The 26,260-nt window shown below is 42.7% G+C and overlaps 1 protein-coding gene across 2 annotated transcripts in view; it reads right to left on the reverse strand.

The window, feature by feature from the left end:
• Window positions 1-26,260, reverse strand: part of PRKCE (protein kinase C epsilon) — a 569,674-nt gene that overhangs the window by 18,896 nt on the left and 524,518 nt on the right. For both annotated transcript variants that reach the window (XM_077485651.1, XM_077485652.1), the window contains exon 14: window positions 19,451-19,597. In XM_077485651.1, the coding sequence (XP_077341777.1) occupies window positions 19,451-19,597 (147 nt within the window). The remainder of the gene's footprint in view (window positions 1-19,450; window positions 19,598-26,260) is intronic.

Here is a 26,260-nt window from a genome sequence, read left to right on the forward strand (position 1 = left end):
ACATTTGGAGCATGATTTGGATGCAACCCAGACCTCCCTTTAGGAAGACATGTAACTATTCTGCATAATGGTCTTTTTCCTAAAATTTCATTTTTAGTTCTTGATAGAATGCATCCCAACTTGAGAGGAGGGGATTGGAATAAGGTCCTACTCCAGAGAGAATTAAAGTGGATTTTTCCCTTCAAGCCACCATCTTCCCAGGCCTCAATGAGGCAGTCAATTACATCTGGTGGTATGGAAAAATAACCGAATTGTAGTTTTTGGACTGTGCAACTTCGACCCTGGTATCTCTGAGCGTTATCAAGCCTGTTTTTTTAATCTTATGCCCGACGGAAAATGTGGGATCGGATCGCGTTGTCGGAAATTCCGACCATGTGTGGGCTCCATCTGACTTTTTTAGTCGGAATACACACAAAGTTTGAGAGCTGGATCCAAAATTTTCCGACAACAAAATCCGATCGTTTAAATTCCGAACGTGTGTAGACAATTCCGATGGACAAAGTGCCACGCATGCTCAGAATAAACGAGACGAAAACTATTGGCTACTGGAACATTTATAGTCCCGTCGTACGTGTTCTACGTCACTGCGTTCCGAACAATCAGATTTTCCGACAACTTTGTGCGACTGTGTGTATGCTAGACAAGTTTGGGCCAAAATCCGTTGTCAAAGTCCGACCGTGTGTACAGGGCATAACAGTTTATCCTGGTGGGCACCTATCCTGTCCTGGTGGGCACCTATCTACATTATGTGTACACTGCTATGCTTGGGTATGCTGCTCGATCCAAGCCTTGTATCCAATTGTAGCTTTACATGCCACACATGTCTATGTTGGGGTAATACTAGGTCCTTTTTCCAACCTTCTATTTTTATTTCATCATTATCATTTTCATTATTTCCTTTATTATTTTTTTCATCTACATTTATCATTATATTTATTTTTATTTCTATTTATTTACCGTTATTTTCATTCACATTTATTTTTACTTTCATTTCACATATATTATTATTTATATTTATTATCATTTGCATTTTTATTTATTTACACTCAATATTCACCAATTATTTTTATTTCATTATATATCGCCCCTCTTTCTATATTGTTATATTTATTTACATTTATTATTATTTATATTTATTTTTATTTTCATTTTTAATTCAATTTATCTTACTTTATTATTTCATTTTATTTCATTTCACTTTCATTATTTATTTCTCACTTTCTCTTTTTTCTTTCTGCCGTTATCATATTTCCACTGTCTCTGTTCTCCTTTTTGTTCTCGTTTCTTTTTTCTTTCGTTTCCCCCTATTCTTGGTTGGTTGGAGCATGGTGCCCCCTTGGTGCAATCCCGGCATGCATGGGCCGTTCTGGTCCACGTGCATTTTTGGGTGGTTCATACCCACCCCCTTTCGGCCGCTAGATCATTCGGCAATTCTCTGCAGTATTTGGGCTGTATGATGGAGCTCACCCTTTGCCACTCCCCCTTTCCCATCTAGCCCCACCTGTTGCCGACAGCTTTTGGGCAATGCACGTGCGATGGATCCCTCCCTGAGGCCATGGCACTCCATCTTCCTCACCAACCGTTGTAGTCGACGGATGTTTCCGCGCATGCGTATCGGTGGGAGCGAGACACATGACTTCACTCCGCCTATGCCACCATCTTTTATGTGGGAATGTGCACTCGGGTGACCTTTTGAGCAGCATAGTTGTTTTCAGTCCCTGGTGATTGTCTCCACCTGTACCTGGGATGGGCTTACAGCAATGGTTGGCCATAAATAGGAGATGAAACTCAATCCCCCTTTATGGCGATCAACCATGGGAGCAGTCCACATTGAATCTTTATGCACAGGTAAGTGTCATAACTATCTTCTGTATGACAAAAATCTTAGTGCGTTTGAAGCCCATTCTACTTGCTTCATTATTTCCTATATATATATTGTCTGCTACTTGAGACCAGATACTCCTTGTCTCTATAAATGTTTTTTAGGTGGCTTTTTTCCTTGCTGTTTCGTTGCTGGGCTGGTATTAGGACTTTCAGAAGAAACTAACTTGAATAGCTGCCTTCAATCCTTTGTTTGCATATTGAACAGCTACTTACCTCCAGGCTTTTCTTCCTGTATATGGAATGAACGGCAAATTATGTTGACTAAATCTCTAAATCTATATCAACACACTCTGCATAATGTGCAGCTATCATAGCGACTTTTAAGGTATGCTTCTTATGAACCCTCTTTGCATCTTTAGACAATAGGCCATCAATCGCAGCCATCTGTGTCTACACATACGCACATACACTAAAATGTGTGCACAAGCCTGGGGTTTTAGTTTTTTTCCATTCTTTTTACCCTAATTGTCGTCCTTTTGCCCCTAGCAACACTGTTCGGGTGCCAGTTTTCACTACGGTGGCTCGGCGTCCACTCCTCTACTGACCATATTTCTTCTGAATTTCTCCTTCTATACTGCAGTCCTTGGCCAGCTTGGTCACCTCTGTCCTATCCACTTGGACCTTGTGCCATCACTAGACATGTGAGTATGTCATCTGTCGCCATCATGTTGGTTCAGTATCTAATGGATGTATAATGCATATCTTCATCATTTTTAGACTACCATTATCACTATAACTGCATATCCGATTATCCTTGAAGGAGTCCGATGTACTCCGTGACGTGCAGAAATTTTGTTATTCCCTTTTGATACTTAAATACATTTGAAGATTTTTTTCATAAAAAAATCGTTTCACAATCTGTGCCTAAAAAGTCCCATTCCTAAGGGGAAATCTGTATTTATACACGCGGCAACGTCAGCTCAATCCTACATGTTTCGTCACAAGATGACGTAGTCCAGGCTTGTTTACTACAATGCGTTTTTATGCCATGTGATGCAAGTGCAGTCTCTTTATTCAATTAAAACTTCAAAAGGATTTTATGCTATGGCAATCTTTATTCTTTTTTGGGATTTATCCATGATCAAATCTCTAAGTGGCGATCCTATTCCTATCTCCTGGTTCCCCTGGATGGATAGAGGCCCCAGCAGGGTATATAAGTCATGGCACAGGACTGATGGTAGCGCTCACATTTTCTTCTCCGGACAATGTTTTTTTCCGGATGCCCCAAACAATCAGAAAGGTCATTCATCAGAGAAAATGACTTTACCCCAGTCCTCCGTAGTCTAATCCCTGTACCGTTTGCAGAATGTTAGTCTGTCCTTTATGTTTTTCCTGGAGAGAAGTGGCTTCTTTGCTGCTCTTCTTGACACCATGCCATCCTCCAAAAGTCTTGCAGATGCACTCACATCTGTCTGCTGCCATTCCTGAGCAAGCTCTGCACTAGTGGTGCCCCATCCCGCAGCTGAATCAACTGTAGGAGATGGTCCTGGCGCCTGCTGGACTTTCCCAGGGCACCCTCAAGCCTGCTTAACAAATGCAGTGGACATTTTTTTTTTTTTTTTATGGGATTAAGTTCATTTTCACAGCAAATAGGGACTTTTTGCAATTAATTGCAATTCATCTTATCGCATAACATCCTGGAGTACATGCAAATTGCCATCATAAAATCTGAGGCAGCAGACTGAAAATTTATATTTGTGTCCTTCTTAAAACTGTTGGCTATGTCTGGACACTATCCAAAAGAAAAAAAACAAAAAACGTTTGGCTACGTATTGGATGAAGTGGAGGTGGATTAGAAGACTTATTTGTCCTGGTGACCGTTATCATCAAGAGTAAAAATGACACCAAAATCCCAAATTTTGAGTTGTCACCAGAACAGGAATAGAGGCGAAAACTTCCAATGGGTACACTAGTTCCGGTGACAACCATGGATTCCCTCACTTTGGAGGGATTTTCTTTAATGTCTTGTTTTGGCAATTGGACAGGACGTGAATGGAAATCCCCCCCAATGGGACACTGATGGCAAAAGGAAACTTACGGGTTATAAATGATTTTCCTTGACTTCTACCGTAGAAAAAGTTTTGCAATAACCACTCCAAAAAAAGTGCTCTCCAAGCAAACTCTACCTTTCCCTTGAAGAAGGATTCCGGGTGTTAATACAGGTTGGTGAACTTGGCACGCGGTTCTCTACCTAACTGAAAATGTGTGCTTTAGACACACGCTCCAATTTGTTTCCCCTGCAGAGTTGCACTGGGAACACACGACAGTGCAGTCACATCAATCATCTCCAGTGTAAATATCTTAGTCCTTATATTTGCTTTTGCACTAGCAGGAATGTTTGTTCAACCAGAGAAGTGGATCCAGACCTACTGAGCGCAGATTCAGGCAAGTTTAATTAAGACGTCACAATTAACGCCGTCATGCTTAATGGCCATTTAGGCTGTTTATTTAACGTTTACCAGTTTGAGATTGATGTGGAAATGTGATAACATTCTGTACACTAGCACATTCCAGGTACTGCAAGGTTTCTACATTATATACGCAAATTTACAATGCACCTGTACCTTTAGAAAACTGAAAGCTGAAGATAAATCTGCTTAGATTTGGCCTTGCTCGGTTCCTTCATTTCCCACTTCCCCAACATGCTAATTTTAGACCCAGTGACATTACCTGGTGCTTTCTTTGTGCTTCTCTATGCAATGAAGGCAGATTGGGTCTGGTTAGGGGTGCCGGCAGGGTGCTGTACATAGCTGCCTAAAAACAAGAAGCTGTAGAAATGCCCTCACGTGATGCCGATCCTCAATTGACCCCTTGACGCCAACCTCACACAAATATGTAGCCCCACTAGACTTGGCTTTTTTCCATTAGGGCCACATATTTGCATATCTCCTTTTGTGCTGGACCGCTCACCGAGGCAGGTTGGGGGGGGGGGGGGGCACAGCTGGCACCAAGACCTCCCGACCCCGTAATAATGATTGGGAGCTGGAACTCTCGATTCCAGGTCTTCTGATTATTGTAATAGCCTCTGAATGGCTACCACAGTGATCAGTCACTGTAGAGAAAAAAAAAAAGAAGAAACAGTGTGTGTAAAAAAAAGAAAAAAAAAAAACCTAGATCAAGGTTTGATATAGGTCAGTGCCAGGGTTAGTGTTTGGGTCAAAGATCAGGGTCAGTATTTTTTATTTTTTTTTAATTAGTATGAGTGTTCATGTGTTTTAGGCAGTATAACCCCCCCCCCCCCCCCCCCCAAAATGCACACTATTGCTTCTGGGCTGTACTACGGGTACAAACTACAAATGACATACACTATACTACCAAAAGTATTGGGACACCTTTATGCCTTTACACGCACATGAACTTTAATGGCATCCCATCCCGTAGAGTGCAATATTGCGATGGCCCACCCTTTGCAGCTATAACAGCTTCAACTCTTCTGGGAAGGTTGTCCACGAGGGTTAGGAGTGTGTCTATGGGAATTTGTGACCATTCTTACAGAAGCACATTTGTGAGGTCAGGCAATGATGTGGATAAGGTGGCCTGGCCTGCACAGTTTCCCTTTAAGTGTGCTGCCAGAGAGGAAGTGGGGAAGGCAGGCACTTCTCTTGTTTATTTTTTAGAGGATTCTGTGCATTTTGAAAGGGAAATATTAAACCCCAAATTTAGGCCAATCATTTGTATGATCCAAGCCCCACCTTTTAAGCTGTGGAATAGTTTGGTATCGCAACGTTCTGAAATCTTTAATAGAGAAGCACAGACAAAGCTTTTTTCCCTTCTGGGTCACAGAAGTGCACTTACTTTTGCTCCCCTGTGACCCAGAATCGGCCGATAGTGTGCTTAGCTCATGTAGCAGAGCTGCTCCAGGACCTAAAATGATCCCGACAATACTGTCAAGATCCATTCCGCTGCCTGGTTGGCAGCTGGCTCCACCTGTCAGCATGTGGCTGGGAGCCGGAAACCAGCTATGCCCGCCCCCTTCACTTGCCTGGAGGAGCAGAACGGAGAGTGATGAGAGTCACTGCTCTCTGCTCTGAGCAGACTGAGAACTGAGCGATCAGCAGTCATGTGATCATTCATTTCTTGGTCTTAGAGTCAACGAGGGACAGCTGCAGCACAGAGGTGCGGAAGAAGGTTCATTCATTCCCTCCCAAGGTACATCATATGACGTCCTTGATTTTGAGCGGGGATATCTGAATGATTCCTGCAGCTACCATAGGACTGTTCTTATGGGCAGCAAGAGGGGACGCCCCTCCTGCCACCCTCCGGTGCTTCTACCAATTCACCACTTCCATCGGTGAGTCGCAGACAGGATCTGCCAGCCCCAAATGATAACCATAGATATTTCCGGCGGACCAGATAGTCGTTGGAGTCTTTATGATCGTTCAAAGGCCCCGGCGCGATGTTATGACATCACGCCCGGCCTTTGCATTCAAACAAATGGCGCCGCCTCGGCTGGGAAGCTGAGATCGTTTTTTTTATTTTTTTATTTTAGGCTTCCCAGCCTAGAGATAAGATGTGGGGTATTACTGACCCCCATATCCAACTGTAAAGAGGACCGATCATGCCATATGCCTACTACAAGGGATGTTTAAATTTCTTGTAATAGGAATAAAAGTGATCAAAAATGTATTTTTTTTTTAATAAAAGTGTCAAACTAAAAATAAAAGCTAAGTAAAATTAACAATAAAAAATAAAAAATTAAAGCACCTTGTCCCCTGTGCTCGCACGCAGAAGCGAACGCATACGCAAGTCCCGCCCACATATGAAAACAGTGTTCAAACCACACATGTGAGGTATCGCTGCGAATGTTAGAGCGAGAGCAATAATTCTAGCCCTAGACCTCCTCTGTATCTCAAAACATGTAACCAGTAAAAAAATGTAAATCTTTGCCTATGGGGATTTTTAAGAACCAAAGTTTGGCCCATTCCACGAGTGTGTGCAATTTTGAAGCATGACATGTTAGGTATCTATTTACTTAGTGTAACTTCATCTTTCACATTATGCAAAAAATTAGGCTAACTTTAATTTTAGCCTGGATGGGAAGTGGTTAAAAAGCCCAATCTTCTACTTTAATCAGTGCTGAGCATTACCCATAACTATTCCATAGCCTCCTAATCATGTCACGGTAAAAGCCAAATGACAGGCATGCTGCTCTTCATTCCGGGCACGTGCAATGCACCACTCTATTCATTGCTATGGGTAGCCATACTCATGGCAGAAGTGGACATATGTGAAGTTGTCCTTTAAGAAACTAAAGCTATTGTAATCTGATGGTTTCCTCGAGTCATCTTCTAAGCTGACCTAAAAATACGAGATATGATTGCGTGTAGAAACACACACGATGTGTGTTTCTACAGCTCGATGTCCCTTCTTAAAACAAAATAGCTCCCACACAGGTGCACAGCATGGAAAACACCGGAATCCCCAACAGTGCAAGTTCAAGAAACTGATCTCAATGATCCTCTTCTGAACTAATCCTTTAAAGCCCTCATTAAGGCTGGGTTCACGCGTCAGCACGGAGTGGTTCACAGCAGGGGTCCCGTGTGTCCCTGTTCAGTCCAAATTTTTGCCTCAATTCGGACTGGAAACAAACCAGGAGACACACAGGACTGTGCAATTTGCTCTGGAGCAGCTCCAGAGATGTGTGAACCGGCTTCATTAAGAGCCGGACACAATCTCCTGACATGCAAATTGGATGCAGGGAATAGTGTGAACCCAGCCTTAAGAACTGAGCCACCAGGCTTACACAAATGGATTAAAATTTTTTATTGCATGTCAGGATTGTCCTATCTTGATGAATGGATTGGTTTTACAGCAAGCATGTAGCTACTCATCTAAATTCTCACGTATTTTGGGCCACAAAACCTCAGTGGCTTCACCTGTCTATCAACTATTCATGGCAACAGTATATATGTTCAGCCTTAGAAATATACAAGGGGGGGGGGGGGCACCTTCCAATGCTTCTTGTTTTTCAAGAGCTCAGCAACATAAAAAGGGCCTTCAGACTTTAAGGGGCTTGGACTGTGCCCAATGAGAGTGAACAATGCCAGACCTTTGGTATTAGGGGCAGAAATAGTTGGTGTCAGTGGAGGGAATAGTGTCCCATTTTTGTTGTCAGTGAAAGAAATTATGCCCCGTGGTTGGTGTCAGTGGAAGGAATAGTGCCCCATTGTTGGTATCAGTGGCAGGAATAATACCTCAAGGGCCGGATAAAGGCAAGCAAGGGCCCGCATTCGGCACAAGGGTCGCATTTTGGAGACCACTGTTCTAGATCATCGATTTGGATAGTATCTGCTCTTTAAGAGCTCATCTCCATCTGCAATACAGTTTGCATTTGAAATCAGTTTAAGATACTTCTGAGATCTTTTCATGTAAATTTAACCTGCAGCTGACCACCTACTGACCTACATTTCACTCCTTTTAAAACAGTTTTTGTCAACAAGGGTTCAGCGAAACAGTAGAGTTTCTCCAGAGGTTTGGTAGGGATTCCCTTGAGAAATTCATTTCTGCCTTTTAGATAAGTAACCATTGGGACAAATGCTCTTTTTTAGCACTAAAGGGGGCATTCTTCTCAGGGACCTCCAATGTAAGGAGCATTGTTCTCAGTGACCTCCAATGTAAAGTTCATTCTTCCCACTGGCCTCCAATGAAAGGAGTATTCTTCCCACTGATCACCAATGTAAGGGACATTCCTCTCACTGGCCTCCAATGTAAGGAGCATTCTTCCCACTCACCATCAATGTAAGGTGGAACATTTTTCTAACGGACCTCCAACGTAAGGATATTTCTTCCCACTGATCATCAATGTAAGGGACCTTCGTCTCACTGACCTCCAATGTAAGGAGCATTCTTTTCACTGACCACCAATGTAAGGAGCATTGTTCCTACAGACCACCAATGTAATAGGCATTCTTCCTACTGATCACCAATGTAAGGAGCATTCTTCTCAATGACCACCAATGTAAGGAGCATTCTTCTCACTGACCACCAATGTAAGGAGCATTCTTCCTACTGACCACCAATGTAATAAGCATTGTTCCTACTGACCTCCAATGCAAGGAGCATTCTTCCTACTGATTACCAGTTTAAGGAGCTGGCTACCAATGTAGGCTCGCTCTTCTCAATCTACTGGGTTGCTTGACATTTGCTGTCACTCAACCAAGAAGACTTAAGACAATACTGTGAATGCAGTGTCACCATTCATGAAATTTTGGTACAAAAGAACAGGGCTGATACCATCACTGCTTGGAGAAGACTGAAGAGTAAGAGGTTCTGGCACATCATAACCATCCTAAAAATTATAAAATAAAAATAAAAGCATTGAGATGGGCTTTAAAATGGCTTGGCAGGGCAGCAGTGGCGTAATTTACACCCTGTGCCCTCAACACCCCTACTGTGGATCCACACTGGTGTAACTCCCATTTTTATTAAACTGGGTATTGTATGCTATATTTTATATCCTATGCGGGTCCAAATGGAGGGTGCATGACTGGAGCTGCACCTATTCACTAATATGGCATTAGTGGTGGTTTTGCCTAGCAAAGAACACTTTGGGGTTGATTAAATAAAGCTGGAGAGTGCAAAATCTAGTGCAGCTCTGCAGAGAAACAAATCGGCTTCCAGTTTTTATGTCACATCTTAATTGAACAAGCTGAAGTTAGAAGCCAATTAGCTACCATGCACAGACGCAACAGATTTTGCACTAGCAAATCAACCAATTACATCTGTGGAAAAACAGCTTCCCATTTATGAAAAGCACACAGCTGGACTGAATTGTATGAACATCAAAGTGTAACATTTTATTGCCCAAAATAAAGAGGAGTCCGAGACATAACTGACCTAGTTTCTTGTCACACACAAATCATGATATTGCCTAATGTGTGACTGGAGAGCCATTAATGTTTTCTGTCTTCCTATTATGTGGGAATGTTTTTGCCTTTGGACTTATGGGGCAATTGTTGGCTGGACAGCCAGATACAGAAGGCTTAGAAAAGAGGAGGCTGCCACTTCAAAGCTCGCTTAATAAAAAAAAATGCTGGTTGCCATGTTGCTGTCCAGTGAGCAAGCAGGTAAATACGGGAAGAAAAACTGGATGAACAGAATGACAAACAATTCGGCAGTTAAATCATATACAGTTAGGTCCATATATATTTGGACACTGGCACAATTTTCATACTTTTGGCTCTGTATGCCACCAGAATAAAATTAAAACAAATCTAAATTAATTTGAAGTGCAGACTTTCAGCTTTAATTTGAGGGGTTGAACAAATATAAATTGAAAATTTTAAGAACTGCAACCATTTTTATACTCGCCCCCCCCCCCCCCATTTTTAGGGGCTCAAATATAATTGGACAAATAAATCTAATCTGGCAATGACTGCCTGAAGTCTGGAATTCATGGACATTTCTGATGCTTTGCCAGGCTCTAACTGCAGCTGTCTTCAGTTGTTGTGTGTTTGTGGGTCTTTCTGCCTTTGGTTTTTGCTTTCAGCAAGTGAAATGCATGCTCAATTGTGTTGCGATCAGGTGATTGACTCGGCCATTGCAGAATATTCCACTTCTTTTCCTTCAAAAGCTCCCGGATTCTTTTTCCAGTGTGTTTTGGATAATTTTCCATCTGTACTGTGAAGCGCTGTTCAATCAACTTTGCTGCATTTTGCTGACAGTAATCTCTAAACAATGCAGAATTCATCCGGCTGCTTCTGTCTTCTGTCACATCATCAATAAACACCAATGACCCAGTGCCACTGGAAGCCATGCATTTCCATGCCATCACACTGCATCCATGTTTTACACATGACGTTGTGTGCTTTGGATGATGAGCTGTTCCAAGCCTTCTCCACACTTTTTTCTTCCCGTCATTCTGGTACAAATTAATCTTTGTTTCATCTGTCCAAAGAATGCTTTTCCAGAACTTGTGTGGCTTTTTTAGATGTTTTTTGGCAAAGTCTAATCTGGCTTTTCTATTCTTCAGGCTTAAAAATGGTTTGCGCCTTGTGGTGAAACCTCTGTATTTACTCTTGTGAAGTCTTCTCTTGATTGTAGACTTTGACAATGGTACGCCCACCTCCTGGAGAGTGTCCTTCACTTGTCTGGATGATGTAGATTTTTCTTTACCATAGAGAGGATCCTGCGATCATTCACTACTGTTTGCGTAGACGTCCAGGCCTTTTTATGTTGCTGAGCTTACCCGTGCGTTCTTCCTTTCTCAGAATGTACCAAACTGTTGATTTGGCCACTCCCAATTTTGCGGTCATCTCTCTGATGGATTTGTTTAGTTTTTGAAGCCTTATAATGGCCTTATTTGAATTACATGGGCAGCTCCTTGGACAGAACACATGATGTAGGTTCACAGCAATAGATTCCAAATGCAAATACCACACTTAGAATCAACACGAGACCGTTTATGAAGAAATACAGAAGGAGTAACCCACACCTGGCCATGAAACAGCTTTTGATTTAATTGTCCAATTACTTTTGGTTCCTTGAAAAAAGGGGATGGCTATTCTTAAGAGCTGTAATTTCTAAACGCTTCCTCCAATTTGGATGTACATACCCTCAAATTAAACCTGAGAGTGTGCACTTTTAGCCCATATCCATTATACAACTATAGCTTGAATATGTTTTGGTAAATGGCTGAAAAAAAAATCTAAAATTGTGCCTGTGTCTAAATATATATGTATCATTGGGCCCATGTGTATGTATTTGACCTCTGGGTTGGCTTTAGTTCCTCTTTAATTCTGTTTTTCTAAGCAATGGAAGGGGACGCCATTAAATTCTGCCCAGGCCACAGGTTGAGCATTAATCATATAAGGTTCTCAAAGCACCCATTTAGAAGAACAGGTGCCAAAAATAAATGCCAAGGTGCTAGGTTTAATCTGATTCAGTAATGGTGAACCTCACCCCAGATGTTTTGGAACTACATTTCCCATGATGTTCATGCACTCTGCATCATAGGAAATGTAGTTCCAAAACATCTGGGGTGCTGAGGTTCACCATCACTGATTCTGACCTCTCCTAACATCCCCACATCCAGTCACTGTCCCCGTCTTGCTGCCTTCACATGCCAAATGTTTCCAAAGTACGCCCCTTCTTAACCAATGACACCACCAAGATAGTAATTAATTCAACTGTTCTATCTCGCCTCAACTACTGCAATTATCTCCTCATTGGCCTACCTCTACATGGAATATTCCTCCTCAGTTTATCTTGAATGGTGCTTCCAGACTCATCCATCCACCAAACGCTTTGTGTCTTCCACCACCTCTGCCAACCATCCCACTGGTTTCCCATCACTCAACAAATAAAATTCTAAATACTAACATACAAAGTGATTCATAACTTTACCCCAAGCTACCCAAAAAGTAATATAATGCAGTGAGTGTATGTTCTCCCTTCAGTCCTCAGTTCTAGGGGCACCAGCGTCTGAGTGGCATTGCCAACAATGGCAATGCCACTCTCTCTGCTGACCTATTAAAGATATATAAGACAACCTCAGCCGATGCTCCTATACTGACCACGCCCTACTGATGAATTTCGCCCCACCCACCGGGGCTTACTCATAGAGGTCCCCAAGCTACATTAACAACAACTCTTCTCAAAATATCAACCAAACCATTTTGTTCACTCCTCCCAAGATCTCCTACTCTCTAGCTTTCTCATCATCTCCTCCCATGCTCACCTCTACGACTTCCACAAGTCCTCTCCTATCCTCTGGAGTTCCCTGAATCTGTATGGCTATCTTTTTGGGGAAGCCTATCCCAACTCTACCCAACAAATAAAATTTTACCTTTTCATAAAATTCATCCACCCACAAGATTATTACCTTTTATATCGCCTGTCTCTCGCTTTTAGATTTTAAGCTCACAGGACAGTCCCAACCCTCTTGTCTTGAATTGTATTGCAACTGTACTGTCTCCCTTTATTTTGTAAAGTGATGCTCAAACTGCTGGTGCTATATACACTATATTGTCAAAAGTATTGGGCCGTCTGTCTTTACACGCATATAAACTTTAATGGCATCCCTTAGTCCATAGGGTTCAATATTGAGTTGGCCCACCCTTTGCAGATATAACAGCTTCAACTCTGTTAAGGTCATGCATGAGGTTTAGGAGTGTGTCTATGGGAATGTTTGACCATTCTTCCAGAAGTGCATTTGTGAGGTCAGGCACTGATGTTGGACGAGAAGGCCTGGCTCGCAGTCTACTCTCTAATTCATCCCAAAGGCGTTCCATCGGGTTGAGGTCAGGATTCAATGATGTGCAGGCCAGTCAAGTTCCACCACCCCAAACTATCTCATCCATGCCTCTATGGACCTTGCTTTGGTCCAGATCATTTGGCGGAGGGGGGGGGGGGGGGGGGGTCGATTATGGTGTGGGGTTGTTTTTCAAGGGTTGGGCTTGGCCCCTTAGTTTCAGTGAGGGGAACTCTTAGCCCTTGTACACACGGTCGGAGTTTCTGACAACCAAATCTGTCGGAGTAATTCCGACGGATTAATTCCGGAAGAGGTCCGGAAGTGATGTTGCATACACACGGTCGGACTAAGTTGTCGGAAATTCCGATTGTACATAACGTGATGACGTTATTTCGTTATGACGGGACTACGTTCAGGCTAGTAGCCAATAGCTTTGGTCTAGGAATTTGATCTGAGCATGCGTGGCACTTTGTCCGTCGGAGTAGGCTACACAGTAGCCGGAGTATGTCGGATAGGAGCATTTTGTCTGAAAATTTTACCGGCAAGTTGGAAAACTTGGTCCGTCGGATATTCCGACGGAAACCGTCCGATGCAGACCACACACAGTCGGAATATCTGACAAAACGGTCCGATAGGAAACATTCCGTCGGAATCTCCGACCGTATGTACAAGGGCTTAAGGCATCAGCATACAAAGACATTTTAGACAAATTCATGTTCCCAGCTTTGTGAGAACAGTTTGGGGATGGCCCCTTCCTGTTTCAACATGACTGCGCACCAGTGCACAAAGCAAGGTCCATAAAGACATAGATGAGCGAGTTTGGAGTGGAGGAACTTGACTGGCCTGAGCACAGAGTCCTGACCTCAACCGACAGAACATCTTTGGGATGAATTAGAGCGGAGACTGCGAACCAGGCCTTCTCGTCCATCAGTGCCTGACCTCACAAATGCGCTTCTGGAAGAATGGTCAAATATTCTCATAGACACACTCCTAAACCTTGTGCATAGCCCTCCCAAAAGAGTTGAATCTGTTATAGCTACAAAGGGTGGGGCAACTCAATATTGAACCCTACGGACTAAGACTGGGATACCATTAAAGTTCATGTGCGTATAAAGGCAGGCGTCCCAATACTTTGAAAAATATAGTGTATGTCCCGTATAATAATAAAAATGACAGTGTACATACATTTTATAGAGTAAGTGGTCCTCTTTAAAAAGCTAAGTCCGCTTTTGGACACAACATTTGCTATGGATGGAGTTTTCCATTCGGATTATGCAAATCCCATTTATAAATGTTTATAACATAAGATGTTCATGAACATAGTAAACATGCAGAGTCTTGTTTTGAGCGCCATCGGCCAAAGCATGTGCCAAAATACATAGGTGTGGAAGGCGGTTGCAGAACAACATTCACTACAAACACCAACACTGACCTAGATATATTTGTTCAGTAATAATTTTTCGCCACTTGCTATTCTTGTGCATTAAAGAGGTCTTCCACAATAAAGAGGAAAATACAGCATTTTCAGTGAGAGTATATTCTTATAATATTAAAGAAGAAGTCCAGCCTGAGCATTTTAGGCTTGGCTTCTCCTAAGGGTCATAGGAGTGCAATTCGTTTTGAAATTCAACAGAACTTTTAATAACCGTTGAGACAGAATATCGGACAGAAAGAAGGTACATGGTTTTTAAGATGTTGGCTGACCGTAAGAAAAAGAGGGCTGACCGTAAGGAAAAGAGGTAAAGCATGGCCACCAGCTATGCAAAGCTGAGAGTAAGCCCAGGTTTACACTGAAGTTCAGCTGAACGCGCGCAATTTCACTCCCGCATGTCAGTTCCGATTTCGGACGCGATTTCAGAGACATCTGTGCGGGTTTCTGCACAGATGTCAATGTAAATCGCAGCCCGAAATCGCAAAAAGTAGTACAGAAACTAGTTTTTGAAAGTGGTGCAGTGCTGCAGATGCGGCGTCACACCGATTAGGACCATGCCATTGATGGCAATTGCTGCTGATTTGACATGTAAAATCGCATGTCAAATTGCTCCAGTGTGAACCAGGGCTAAAGCTTGCATATATAAATAGCAATTATGACTTCACTGTAAATTTGTAGATTTATGATATATACATCAGGTTTCGCCTTGCAACTTACAGGACTTAAAGGATTTGCTACTGATGACTTGCTGCCAGATACCACAACGTACTTTCAGAGGTCTAGTGGTTTCCATGCCTCGCCAGGTTATGGTGCGTGGTCATAAAGTTAAGGCTAATTGAAGCATGCCCTGCAGTTTAGTGTGAAAGACTAACTTCTCTGGGCCTAGATACTCCAAAATGTGCGCATTACCATGAGTGTTGCATGAACATGGAGCAATGTAAATCCAGCCTCAATCAATACACTAAGAGCATCAAGACCTGGTACCTGTGTACATATACCTAAAGAACATGGAGAATTCTTTATGGATATCTTACAGTATATCTAAATGTTGTCATGTACACTCACTGGCCCCTTTATTAGGTACACCTTGCTAGTACCGGGTTGGAGCCTCTTTTGCCTTCAGAACTGCCTTCACTCTTCGTGGCATAGATTCAACAAGGCATTGGAAACATTCCTCTGAGATGTTGGTTCATAGTGACATGATAGCATCACGCAGTTGCTACAGATTTGTTGGCTGCACATCCATGATGTGACTCTCCCGTTCCACCACATCCCAAAGGTGCTCTATTAGATGAGATGTGGTGACTGTGGAGGCCATTGGAGGACAGGGACCTCATTGTCCAGTGGTGAGATGATTGGAGCTTTGTGACATGGTGCATTATCCTGCTGGAAGGAGCCATCAGAAGATGGGGACACTGTAGTCATAAAGGGAAGGACATGGTCAGCAACAATACTCAGGTAGGCCGTGGCATTTAAATAATGCTCAATTGGTACTAAGGGGCCCAAAATGTGCCAAGAAAATATCCCGACACCATTACACCACCACCAGCCTGAACCTTTGATACAAGGCAGGAAGATCCATGCTTTCATGTTGTTTAAGCCAAATTCTGACCCCACCATCTGAATGCCGCAGCTGAAATCGAGACTCTCAGACCAGGCCACGTTTTTCCAACCTTCTATTGCCCAATTTTGGTGATCCTGTGCAAATTATAGTCTCTCGCTTCCTGTTCTTAGCTGACAGGAGTGGCACCCGGTGTGGTCCTCTGTTTGTAGCCCATCTGCTTCAAGGTTCCATGTGTTGTGCGTTCAGAGATGGTATTCTGCATACCTTGGATGTAATGAGTGGTTGAGTTACTGTTGCCTTTCTATATTCTGGAGCCAGTGTACCCATTCTCCTCTAAACTCTGACATGTCAGCTGCTCACTTTATATTTTCTTTTTCTGACCATTTTCTGTAAACCCGAGAGATGGTTGTGTGAAAATCCCAGTAGATCAGCAATTTCTGAAATACTCAGACCAGCCCGTCCGGCACCAACAACCAGGCCACGTTCAGAGTCACTTAAATCCCCTTTCTTCCCCATTCTAATGCTCTGTTTGAAATTTCCGCAAGTCGTCTTCACCAAGTCTAGATGCCTAAATGTATTGAGTTGCTGCCATGTGATTGGCCGATTAGCAATTTGTGTAACCAAGCAATTCAACAGGTGTACTTAATAAAGTGGACGGTGAGTGTATGTTCTATCAAAAAAATTCTGAAGTTTAGGTACAGACAGAGGAGGCGCTTCTATAGGAATGCCTGGCATGCAAATAAAAGAGACAGAAAATGTATTAAAAAAATGGCAATGGCCCAGCTACTCCTCTTCCACTGATCACCAGCCAACAGGCAGTAGATACCAATATCCTGGTCATAAAGAGGAGGACATGTAATGGAGAGGAAAGGTCATGAAGAGGGACCGTGGAGGAATACCGGAGGTGTTTGTGTGTAGTGCACAGCCTAGTGATATACAAAATAGTTATTTAGCAATCCAATCTGTCAAAAGCCAAATGCAATTAAAAAGAACATTAATTATATCTAAGGCGTTTTGCCAAAACAATCCCTGGCAATGTCAACCCAAAACTGTCAAGCTCCAGGATGATCCTATTTACTAAGAAGAGTGGAAAAGAAAACATCTACCTTTAGAACAATCTAGAGGATTAATGCTACAATGGGACAATTACTGCTTCATGAGGATGACTGCACCAATCAGATCATCAGCGGAAGATTAATATTTATAGGCTGAGGTGAGGCTGGAATACAGCAAACGATACAAGTTGCCAAAAAAAAGCATCACTTTAAGTAGTAAGTCAAAGGAGGACAACCAGGTCACAAACTGAGCATGATGAGAAAAAAGGCAAAAGCAGAAGTCACAAGGATCATTAATAAAATGAAAGTTGTGTCTAGTCCCACCCCAGTGCCTCTTGAGTTATGCGACTTGTTCTTTGTGGACCACACTGGTTTTCACTATTTTTAAGTAAACACAAGCAAAGAGTTGAGCACCCAAAGGCTAAAAATGAGCAGTTTGTGTTTGGATTAAAGAAGCCTCCAATTCATTTCCAAATGTTACACCATGTTACTAGTTAAATTCTTAAGTGATCCCCCCCTACAAGTGCTGAGATGGTAGGAATCTGATCTAGGTCCTTTTGAGGAAGGCGCAGTGGTAGAAAGCCCTCCAAGCAGTACAATCTTCCTCTGTTTCAGGGACGAATCAGGGCCGAATTTTTGCCTGAATTCAGCCCCGAAAACAGAGCCAAAGACACACAGGACCTCTGTGTATTCCGCTCCACATTCGCCCCAGAGATATGTGAACCGGCTCCGTAGAGAGACCGTCACAATCTCCTGTCATGCGACTTGGATACGGGGAAATCTGCATCCAATTTGCAGTAGTGTGAACCTAACCTAAAGGTGCTGCCGGAATATCTACTGGCTGTGTGGTACATGTGACAACAATCTCTCGTATTCTTCATATGTCTGGGCTATGGGGTAGAGTGGCAGGACAGAAGCCTTTTCTTACCAAAAAAAAAAAAATCACTAAGCCTGACTAAATTTTGGAAAAACACATCCAAAGTCTACCAAAAGAATGTGGGAAAATGTTTTATGGTCTGATGAAACCAAGGTTGAACCTTTTGGACATAATTCCAAAGATATGTTTGGCGCAAAAACAACACTGAACATCACCAAAAGAACACCATACCCACTGTGAAGCATGGTGGTGGCAGCATCATGCTTTGAGGCTGTTTTTCTTCAGCTGGAACAGGGGCCTTAGTCAAGGTAGAGGGAATTATGAACAGTTCCAATTACCAGTCAATATTGGCACAAAACCTTCAGGCTACTGCTAGAAAGCTGAACATGAAGAGGAACTTCATCTTTCAGCATGACAATGACCCAAAGCTTAAAGTTTTGGAATGGCCCAGCCAGAGCCCAGACCTGAATCCGATTGAAAATCTGTGGGGTGATCAGAAGAGGACTGTGCGCAGAAGATGCCCTTGCAATCTGACAGATTTGGAGTGTTTTTGCAAAGAAGAGTGGGCAAATATTGCCAAGTAAGGATGTGCCATGCTGATGGACTCATACCCAAAAAGACTGAGTGCTGTAATAAAACCAAAAGGTGCTTCAACAAAGTATTAGTTTAAGGGTGTGGACACTTATGCAGCCGTATTACTTTCATTTTTTTTATTTCCCTCCACCTAAAAAAATTCTGTTTTTTGTTCAAATGAGTTATACAGTTTATAGGTCACATTAAAAGATGGAAAAAGTTCTAAAATTATTTATCTTTGCCTAATTTGTTTTATATCACAGAAATCTGAAGTTTTTGTATCCACTGTACTTATCTGCTCTGTGTAGTGGGGTTTTGCACAGAGTGGCCCAGATCCTCCTCTTCTCGGGTCCCACGCCGCCACTCCTGGCTCCTCCCTCCTGTTGTGAGCCCCCACAGCAAGCAGCTTGGTATGGGGGCATTCAAGCTGAGCCACTGCTCTGTGTGTCTATTCACATGCAAAGCTGCGACTTGGCCCCGCCCTCTTCACCTGATTGGTGAAGAGGGAAAAGGCTTCTGGAAAAACTGTGATTACAGCAGCGAGAGCCAATGGCTCCTGCTGCTTCCAATAGCCAATCAGAAGTGCGAGTCCCCAGACAGGCAAGGCTCTCCAGGACATCACTGGATTGAGAGGGGGCTCAGGAAAGTATAAGGGGGGGCTAGGGGGCGCTGCTGCACATATAAGGTTTTTTACCTTCATGCATAGAATACATTAAGGTAAAAAAACACTTTAATGCAAATTCTGACCCAAGCAACTGTGCAATAAATGGTGATGCATCAGTTCTGTAACTACTTTCCTGCAGTGATCTACAGCAGACTATGTTGGCTTTGCAGCCTATATTAGCAGCATGCACCACACTGTAGTACTACTTACAATTCTGGGTTTAAATGGGGGTTTGATTTTTCGCTGCTCTAGTAGTACCCAGTCTATTTCTTTGAAAAACGGGTGTTGTTTAATGGCCTCCTCCAGGCCCTGGGATGGTACACATCCTAGCCGCTTGTTGGGATTCTTCGTCATGAACTGTAAAGAAAAAATAAAAAAGCCCGGTGTTAGTAAACTTGTGACAGTATGTTGCATAAACAAGAAAAAAACATTTTCATTTGGATTCATAAAAGTGTGCCCGCTCCAGAATGGGTAGGTTGGTTTATGCAGCAGAGAGGGAAGGATGAAGCCGCCTCCCTTGAATGAGATAATTGGGAGGATGGGATACTGTATAGGATGGAGTGCAAAGGTTTTATGGAAATCTGTCAGCGATTTAAAGGGTTACTAAACCCAGGACCCTGCATTCACTATATCTGGTCTCCCACAGTACACGCAAAATGGAAATGCAATTATTTTAGTAAACAAACTGATAAATACCTTTTCTTATTAGCACTCTAAAGTAGTCTTATGACTTCTACCAGTGTCTGGTTAAAGCTTGTAGGAGGAGTTTTTATCCTCCTCTGACTGTCCTATGAGGCTGCAGGACCCTGACCCCTGTCTGCACAATGCTGATTGGCCCTGTGCTGAGCACATGCACCCTCCCCCCAAAAAAGCTCTCTAGCAATACACACCAAACAGAGCATGTGCAGAGTCCCCCCATGGCTCTGTAGTATCAGACTGTGGAAGAAGGGGAGGATCAGGGATGATCAGATCAAACAGCCTTTTTGCACAAATGAAGGACTAACCCCTTAGGCTCCACGTCACGTGCTTTGGGGTTCCGGTCCAGAAGTGCTTTCTGACTGTTTGGTCCTGGTCCTCCTGACCAGCCCCCAGGGCTCTCATGGCCTGGGGTGCGGATCCAACTGACTCCAAGTCCTGGGGCTGGCTGGCCCAAGGAAAAGTAACAAAGAAGGATTCGAAGGTGGTCCGGTGCCGTATCGGTAAGTGGAGAGGCCCAGCAACTGTAGAAGCATCCAGGGGAGGACTCTTCGGGAGAAGGGCACACAAAGGTTGGTTTCTCAGCAGGAGCCTGGAGGCTAAGTTGAAAGACCCCAAGTGAATTTGGTTTATTATGGTATCGCCAGACCGGCTGCAAGATACTGGTACCGTACACGAGGGTTTTCCGAGTTGTCTACATCTTTCAGTTTTATTTAAGTGTTCTACAAAAAGTCTGTGGCAGAGACTTTGTTTGATTTAAACACCCTGTTGGCTGCTAGGCCTGGTGAGAGAAGGACTATCCGATAAGGGTGAGGATCCAGCTGTGAATGGCTATTCCCTGGATTTCCTAATGTGAGAGACTCCTTTGTCTGTTTGATTTAGTTCAAGAGTACCTGGACTTTCCTACCTAAACCCTCTAACCCTACTTTGAGAGACTGTGTTCATTTATTATTTTTTGCAAATAAAAATCCCTCTGCAGTTCTTGGGCCATCTACCTCAGGAAACCCTTAGGCCGCGTACACACGAGAGGATTGTCCGTCCAACTAAGTCCGTCAGACAATCCGACAGACAGTCCGTCCTACTTTTGAATGAACGGACTTGACCACACACGATGAACACACAGTCCGTTGAAAGCTTGCGCGATGACGTGTACAGCACGTACGACGGGACTAGAAATACGACGTCCAATACACTGCAATGCAACCTTCGGCCGTGTAAATCCTTTCTGAGCATGCGCCATACTTAGTCCGTCCAACTAGCCTACTCATGAGCGGACTGTCCGCTGAAACCAAAGTTGGACGGACTGTATTACGGAAATTCCGAAAGACTTAGTCCGCCAGACTGTCCGCTGAAAAAGTCCGCTAAAGCCCACACACGAGCGGACTGTCCGCTGAAACACGTTTCAGCGGACTAAGTTGGACGGACAATCCTCTCGTGTGTACGCGGCCTTAGACATACATGAGGTCAAGAAGGTAACGGTAAGCCCAATCAAATCAGCCGCTCCTTCGGGGGTCAGTGCTACACTCCATTTACATAATATAACATCTCACAATAGATTACTTCACAGATCTGGAAGAAATGCACAAAACACACAAAGATTAATGTAAGACTAAATATACCTCTTGTATTTGGATAATATTTGCTTATCCAAAAGGGAAAACCAGGATGACAGTGGCACACATGCAAGTATTTTGTAATATAACTTTTTTTTTAACCACTTGAAGACCAGGGTTTTTCTGCCATTTTTCGTTTACAAGTTTAAATCATTATTTTTTTGCTAGAAAATTACTTAGAACCCCCAAACATTATATATTTTTTTTAGCAGAGACCCTGGGGAATAAAATGGCGAAAACTGCAATTTTTTATGTCACGTGGTATTTGCACAGCGGTTTTTCAAACACAATATAAAAAAATTCATGAATTAAAAAATAATAAAACAATATAGACCCCAAGTTTTTTGTAAAAAGATGTTACGCCGAGTAAATAGTTACCCGACATGTCAAGCTTTAAAACTGCGCACACTTGTGGAATGGCGACAAACTACAGTACTTAAAACTCTCTATAGGTGACATTTTAAATGCCTTTACAGGTTACCTGTTTAGAGTTGCAGAGGAAGTCTAGCACTAGAATTATTGCTCTCACTCCAACGTTCGCGGTGATACCTCACGTGTGGTGCAAACGCTGTTTACATATGCGTTTGTTTCTACACGCGAGCACTGACTTTACACTTTATTTATTTTACTCTATTTTGTTACACTGTCATTTAATTTGTTTTGATCACTTTTATTCCTATTACAAGGAATGTAAACATCCTTTGAAATAGAAAAAAAGAATGAAAGGTCCTCTTTATGGAAAGATCACGGGTCAAAAAGACCCCCAAATCTCTTTACCATTAAAAAAATAAATAAATAAAAGATCTTATGCTTTACCAATAACAAAGAAAAATATTTACTTCCAACCTGGACCTGAAGTGATGTCATGACCTCCAAGGACGAATATATTCCACAGCTCATTGCTTTTATGAGGAAGCCAGCAACCGGCTGCAAAAAACGTTACTGGGGTTATGGCCGATATCTTCAGCCGTAATCCTGGTAAACCACTTGCCAACCGCAACGTATATATATGTACTGCGGTTAAGTGGTTAAGAAGGGTGACAGGTTCATTGGTTAAAATGCAATCCCAGACCAAAATTTCTTGAATTGGGGTAAGCTTAGAATTCCTGCCTGGTTTGTATTTCTGATCACTTTCCTGCTCTGGTGACCACTGTCTCTGGAAGAGGAAGTACAAAAATCTCCCCAATAGGAGTGTAAAGTATGAGAACCTAAGAGTTTTTAACCCTTCGCCATTCTATTAAAAAGAATGTTCTCGTTGCTTCATGTGTGCCAAACTGCAGAGATCTGACCAACGTCACTGAGACAAAACGTTAAAGGAAATCTCCTACTGGGGACACAATAAAAATTACAGATTCTCGGCTATGTTCCAAAACTAACAAACACAAGTTTTCTATTGTAATAGAAAAACAAAAACACACAAAACTGATTTCTCTATATGCATAGTTTCTGTTTCAGGATTGCTGAGAACTGCACTATGCATAACTGGCAAATATAATCACACCGATTTTAGATATACATACAGGGGTCACACATATACTGTACATATGTAATCACCTACTGTATACTAACCAGTACAATGTGAAGTGGAAGAGGCTAGAAATAAAAGGGATAATCCCAAGAAAGGGGAACCCACAAAGAATCCGAAGAAAAGGGCAATCAAGAGAGTGGAACCCCAAAAGAATTCCAATAAAAGGGTTATCTCAAAAGAGGGGAACCCAAAGAAGAATCCCAAGAAAGAGGTAATCCCAAAAGAGGTGAACCCAAAGAAGAATCCCAAGAAAGTTGTAACCCCAGGAAAGGGGAACCCAAAAAGAATCCTAAGAAGAGGGTAATCAAGAAAGGGGAGCCCCAAAATAATCTCAATAAAAGGGTGAACTCATAAGAGGAGATCTCAAAGAAGAATCCCAAAAAGAGGAAATCCCAAGAGAGGGGAACCCAAATAATCACAAGAAAGGGGTAATCCCAAATGAGAGGAATCCATAGAAGAATACAAGGCAGTGATAATGCCAAGAAAGGCGATTCCAAAAAGAATCCCCAGAAAATGGTAATTTCAAGAGAGGGGATGCCAAAAAGAAACCCAAGAAAAAGGGAATTCCAAGAGAGGGGGTCCCAAAGAAGATTCCTAAGAAAGAGGTTATCCCAAGAGAAGGGATCCCCATGAAGTATCACAAGAAAGAGAGAATTCTCAATAGAGGTGATCCAAAGAAGAATACCAAAAAAGTGGTAATCCCAAGAGGAGAACCCAAAAACGATGCCAAGAAAATGGTCATCCTGAGAGAGGTGATCCCATAGAAGAATCCCAAGTAAGAGATAGTCTCAAGAGAGGGAAACCCAAAGAAGCATCCCAAGAAAGAGGTAATCTCAAAAGAGGGGAAGCCAAAGAATAATACCCAGACAGTGGTAATCCCAAGAAAGGGGAACGCAAAAAGAATCCCTAGAAAATGGTAATCTCAAGAGAGGGAATAACAAAAAGAAACCCAAGAGGTGGGGGCCCAAAGAAGAATCCCAAGAAAGAGGGGAATCCAAAGAAAAATCACAAAAAGGGGTAATTCCAAGAAAGAAAGGGGATCAAAAGGAAGAATAAGAAGAAAGGGGTGGTAAGCAGGCTAATAAATACTGCTGAGAATATGAAAAAAAAATGTTAGGCAACTATGTCACAGGTAAAAGAAAGAATATAAAAAAGGTAAACGTGGCTTTAAAGCTGTTTCTGCCTGAAGTACGTAAAAATGAAAACCAAAGTCTGCTAGTACAATGTGAGGAAATCAAGTTTTCCAAGTCTAATCCCCAGCTAGCATTCTCCAGTAAATTGCACAGACGCCTCCCCGCTTCCTCTGCCTTTCCTGTAGAACAGAACAACATCGCTGGCCTATGTGACTAAGATCACAGCGTCACCAACATCACAGCTATTAATAATGACCAGACAATGAAATTCGAGGCATTCCAGGCTTTTCATTTTATTACAATTAATGTCTTCATTCAATTATTTATGTCTGCTCCTATTCAGTCTCATAACTCAATGACCTGGCTTTAGAAAGTCAAAGAATACTAGGCATGGCTTAAATTCTGTCTGGAGTCATTATAACATTGCTGGCTGCCATAGGCCAATGGATCTACAGACAATGCTAAATCTCCAGGTTTATGACCCTTTCCAGAAACACGGTCATTAGCCACAAAAAAAATTCTGCAGGGATGGACATGCTACCGGTGCAAGCTGTGCTACTTCACAGGGGACACAACGGAAAAGTGGGGCCCATCAGCAACAGAAATGTGGCAGCAAAGAACGACCAGAAACTTGGCTCAAAACTGAACTCAAGCTTATCTTTTTTCTTTTTCTTCCATGATTGTCTCTCTTTGTCATCCTAGGATGCCTACAGATCTCATAAGGGTGGATCTTTCAAAAAACGTACTAATCTGTACAAATATCTTGCCATGATACAATATTTAGCAACAGTATCATTTAAAATAGAACTAAAGGATTTTTATTTCCATTCTGGATAGAGGGTTCTAAACCTTGTAAGGTTTATTTTTACCATTGCTGTCCCATTGGAGAGTTTTACGTTCACCTCCTGTCCCATAGTCACAACAGGAAGTGAGAGAAAATCCCGGCAAATTAAGGGAATTCCTTGGCCCCCACCCCCCCCCCCCCCAGGTCACCAGAATTAGAGCCCCCATTGGAAGATTTCCCCTTTATTACTTTTCTGGGGAGAACCCAAAATTTGGGATTTTCTTTTACTTTCATTTTCAATGATAATGGTCAAAAGAATAAATAGAGAGGATGACTCTCCTTAACGGGGGTACAGACAGCAATAAAAACTGGCAGGTATTCAAATTACTCTTCCTTCTATCTAAAACCAAAAAACATTTTGCCTTTAGTTATACTTAAATTTATCACCAAATAACAGTTCTTAAAGTGATATTAAAGTCTTGTTTTGTTTTTTTTGTTTAAAAATTACAAACATGTTATACTTATCTGCTCTGTGTAGTTGGTTTTGCACAGAACAGCCCAGATCCTCCTCTTCTCGGGTCCATCGCCGACCCTCCTGGCTCCTCCCTCCTGCCCCCACAGCAATCAGCTTGCTATGGGGGCACTTGAGCCAAGGCTCTGTGTCCCCATTCAGACATGGAACTGCAGCTCAGCCCCGCCCCCTCTCCTTCCTCATTGGCTCACTGACTATGATTGACAGCAGCAGGAGCCAATGGTGTCTGCTGCTGTGTCTCAGCCAATCAGAAGGGATTGTCCTACATTTCCCATGATGCTCCTGCACTATGCAGTGTAGTTGAGCAGCATGGGAAATGTAGTTCCAAAACATCTGGGGTGCCAAGGTTCGCCATCACTGGCCTAGGCTGTCCAGGACAATCCCTTCTGATTGGCTGAGACACAGCAGCAGACACCATTGGCTCCTGCTGCTGTCAATCAGAAGGGATTGTCCTGGACAGCCTAAGCCAGTGATGGCAAACCTTGGCACCCCAGATGTTTTGGAACTACATTTCCCATGATGCTCAACTACACTGCATAGTGCAGGAGCATCATGGGAAATGTAGTTCCAAAACATCTGGGGTGCCAAGGTTCACCATCACTGGCCTAGGCTCTCTTGCAATATCGCTGGATCGAGATGGGGCTCAGGTAAGTATTAGGAAGGCTGGGGGGGGGGGGGGGGCTGCTGTACATAGGGTTTTTATCTTTTTCAAAGAATGCATTAAGATGAAAAAA

Source organism: Lithobates pipiens, unplaced genomic scaffold, assembly GCF_037356315.1.
Source record: "Lithobates pipiens isolate NorthernLeopardFrog02 unplaced genomic scaffold, aLitPip1_a1.2 Scaffold_18, whole genome shotgun sequence".
NCBI lineage: Eukaryota > Metazoa > Chordata > Amphibia > Anura > Ranidae > Lithobates > Lithobates pipiens.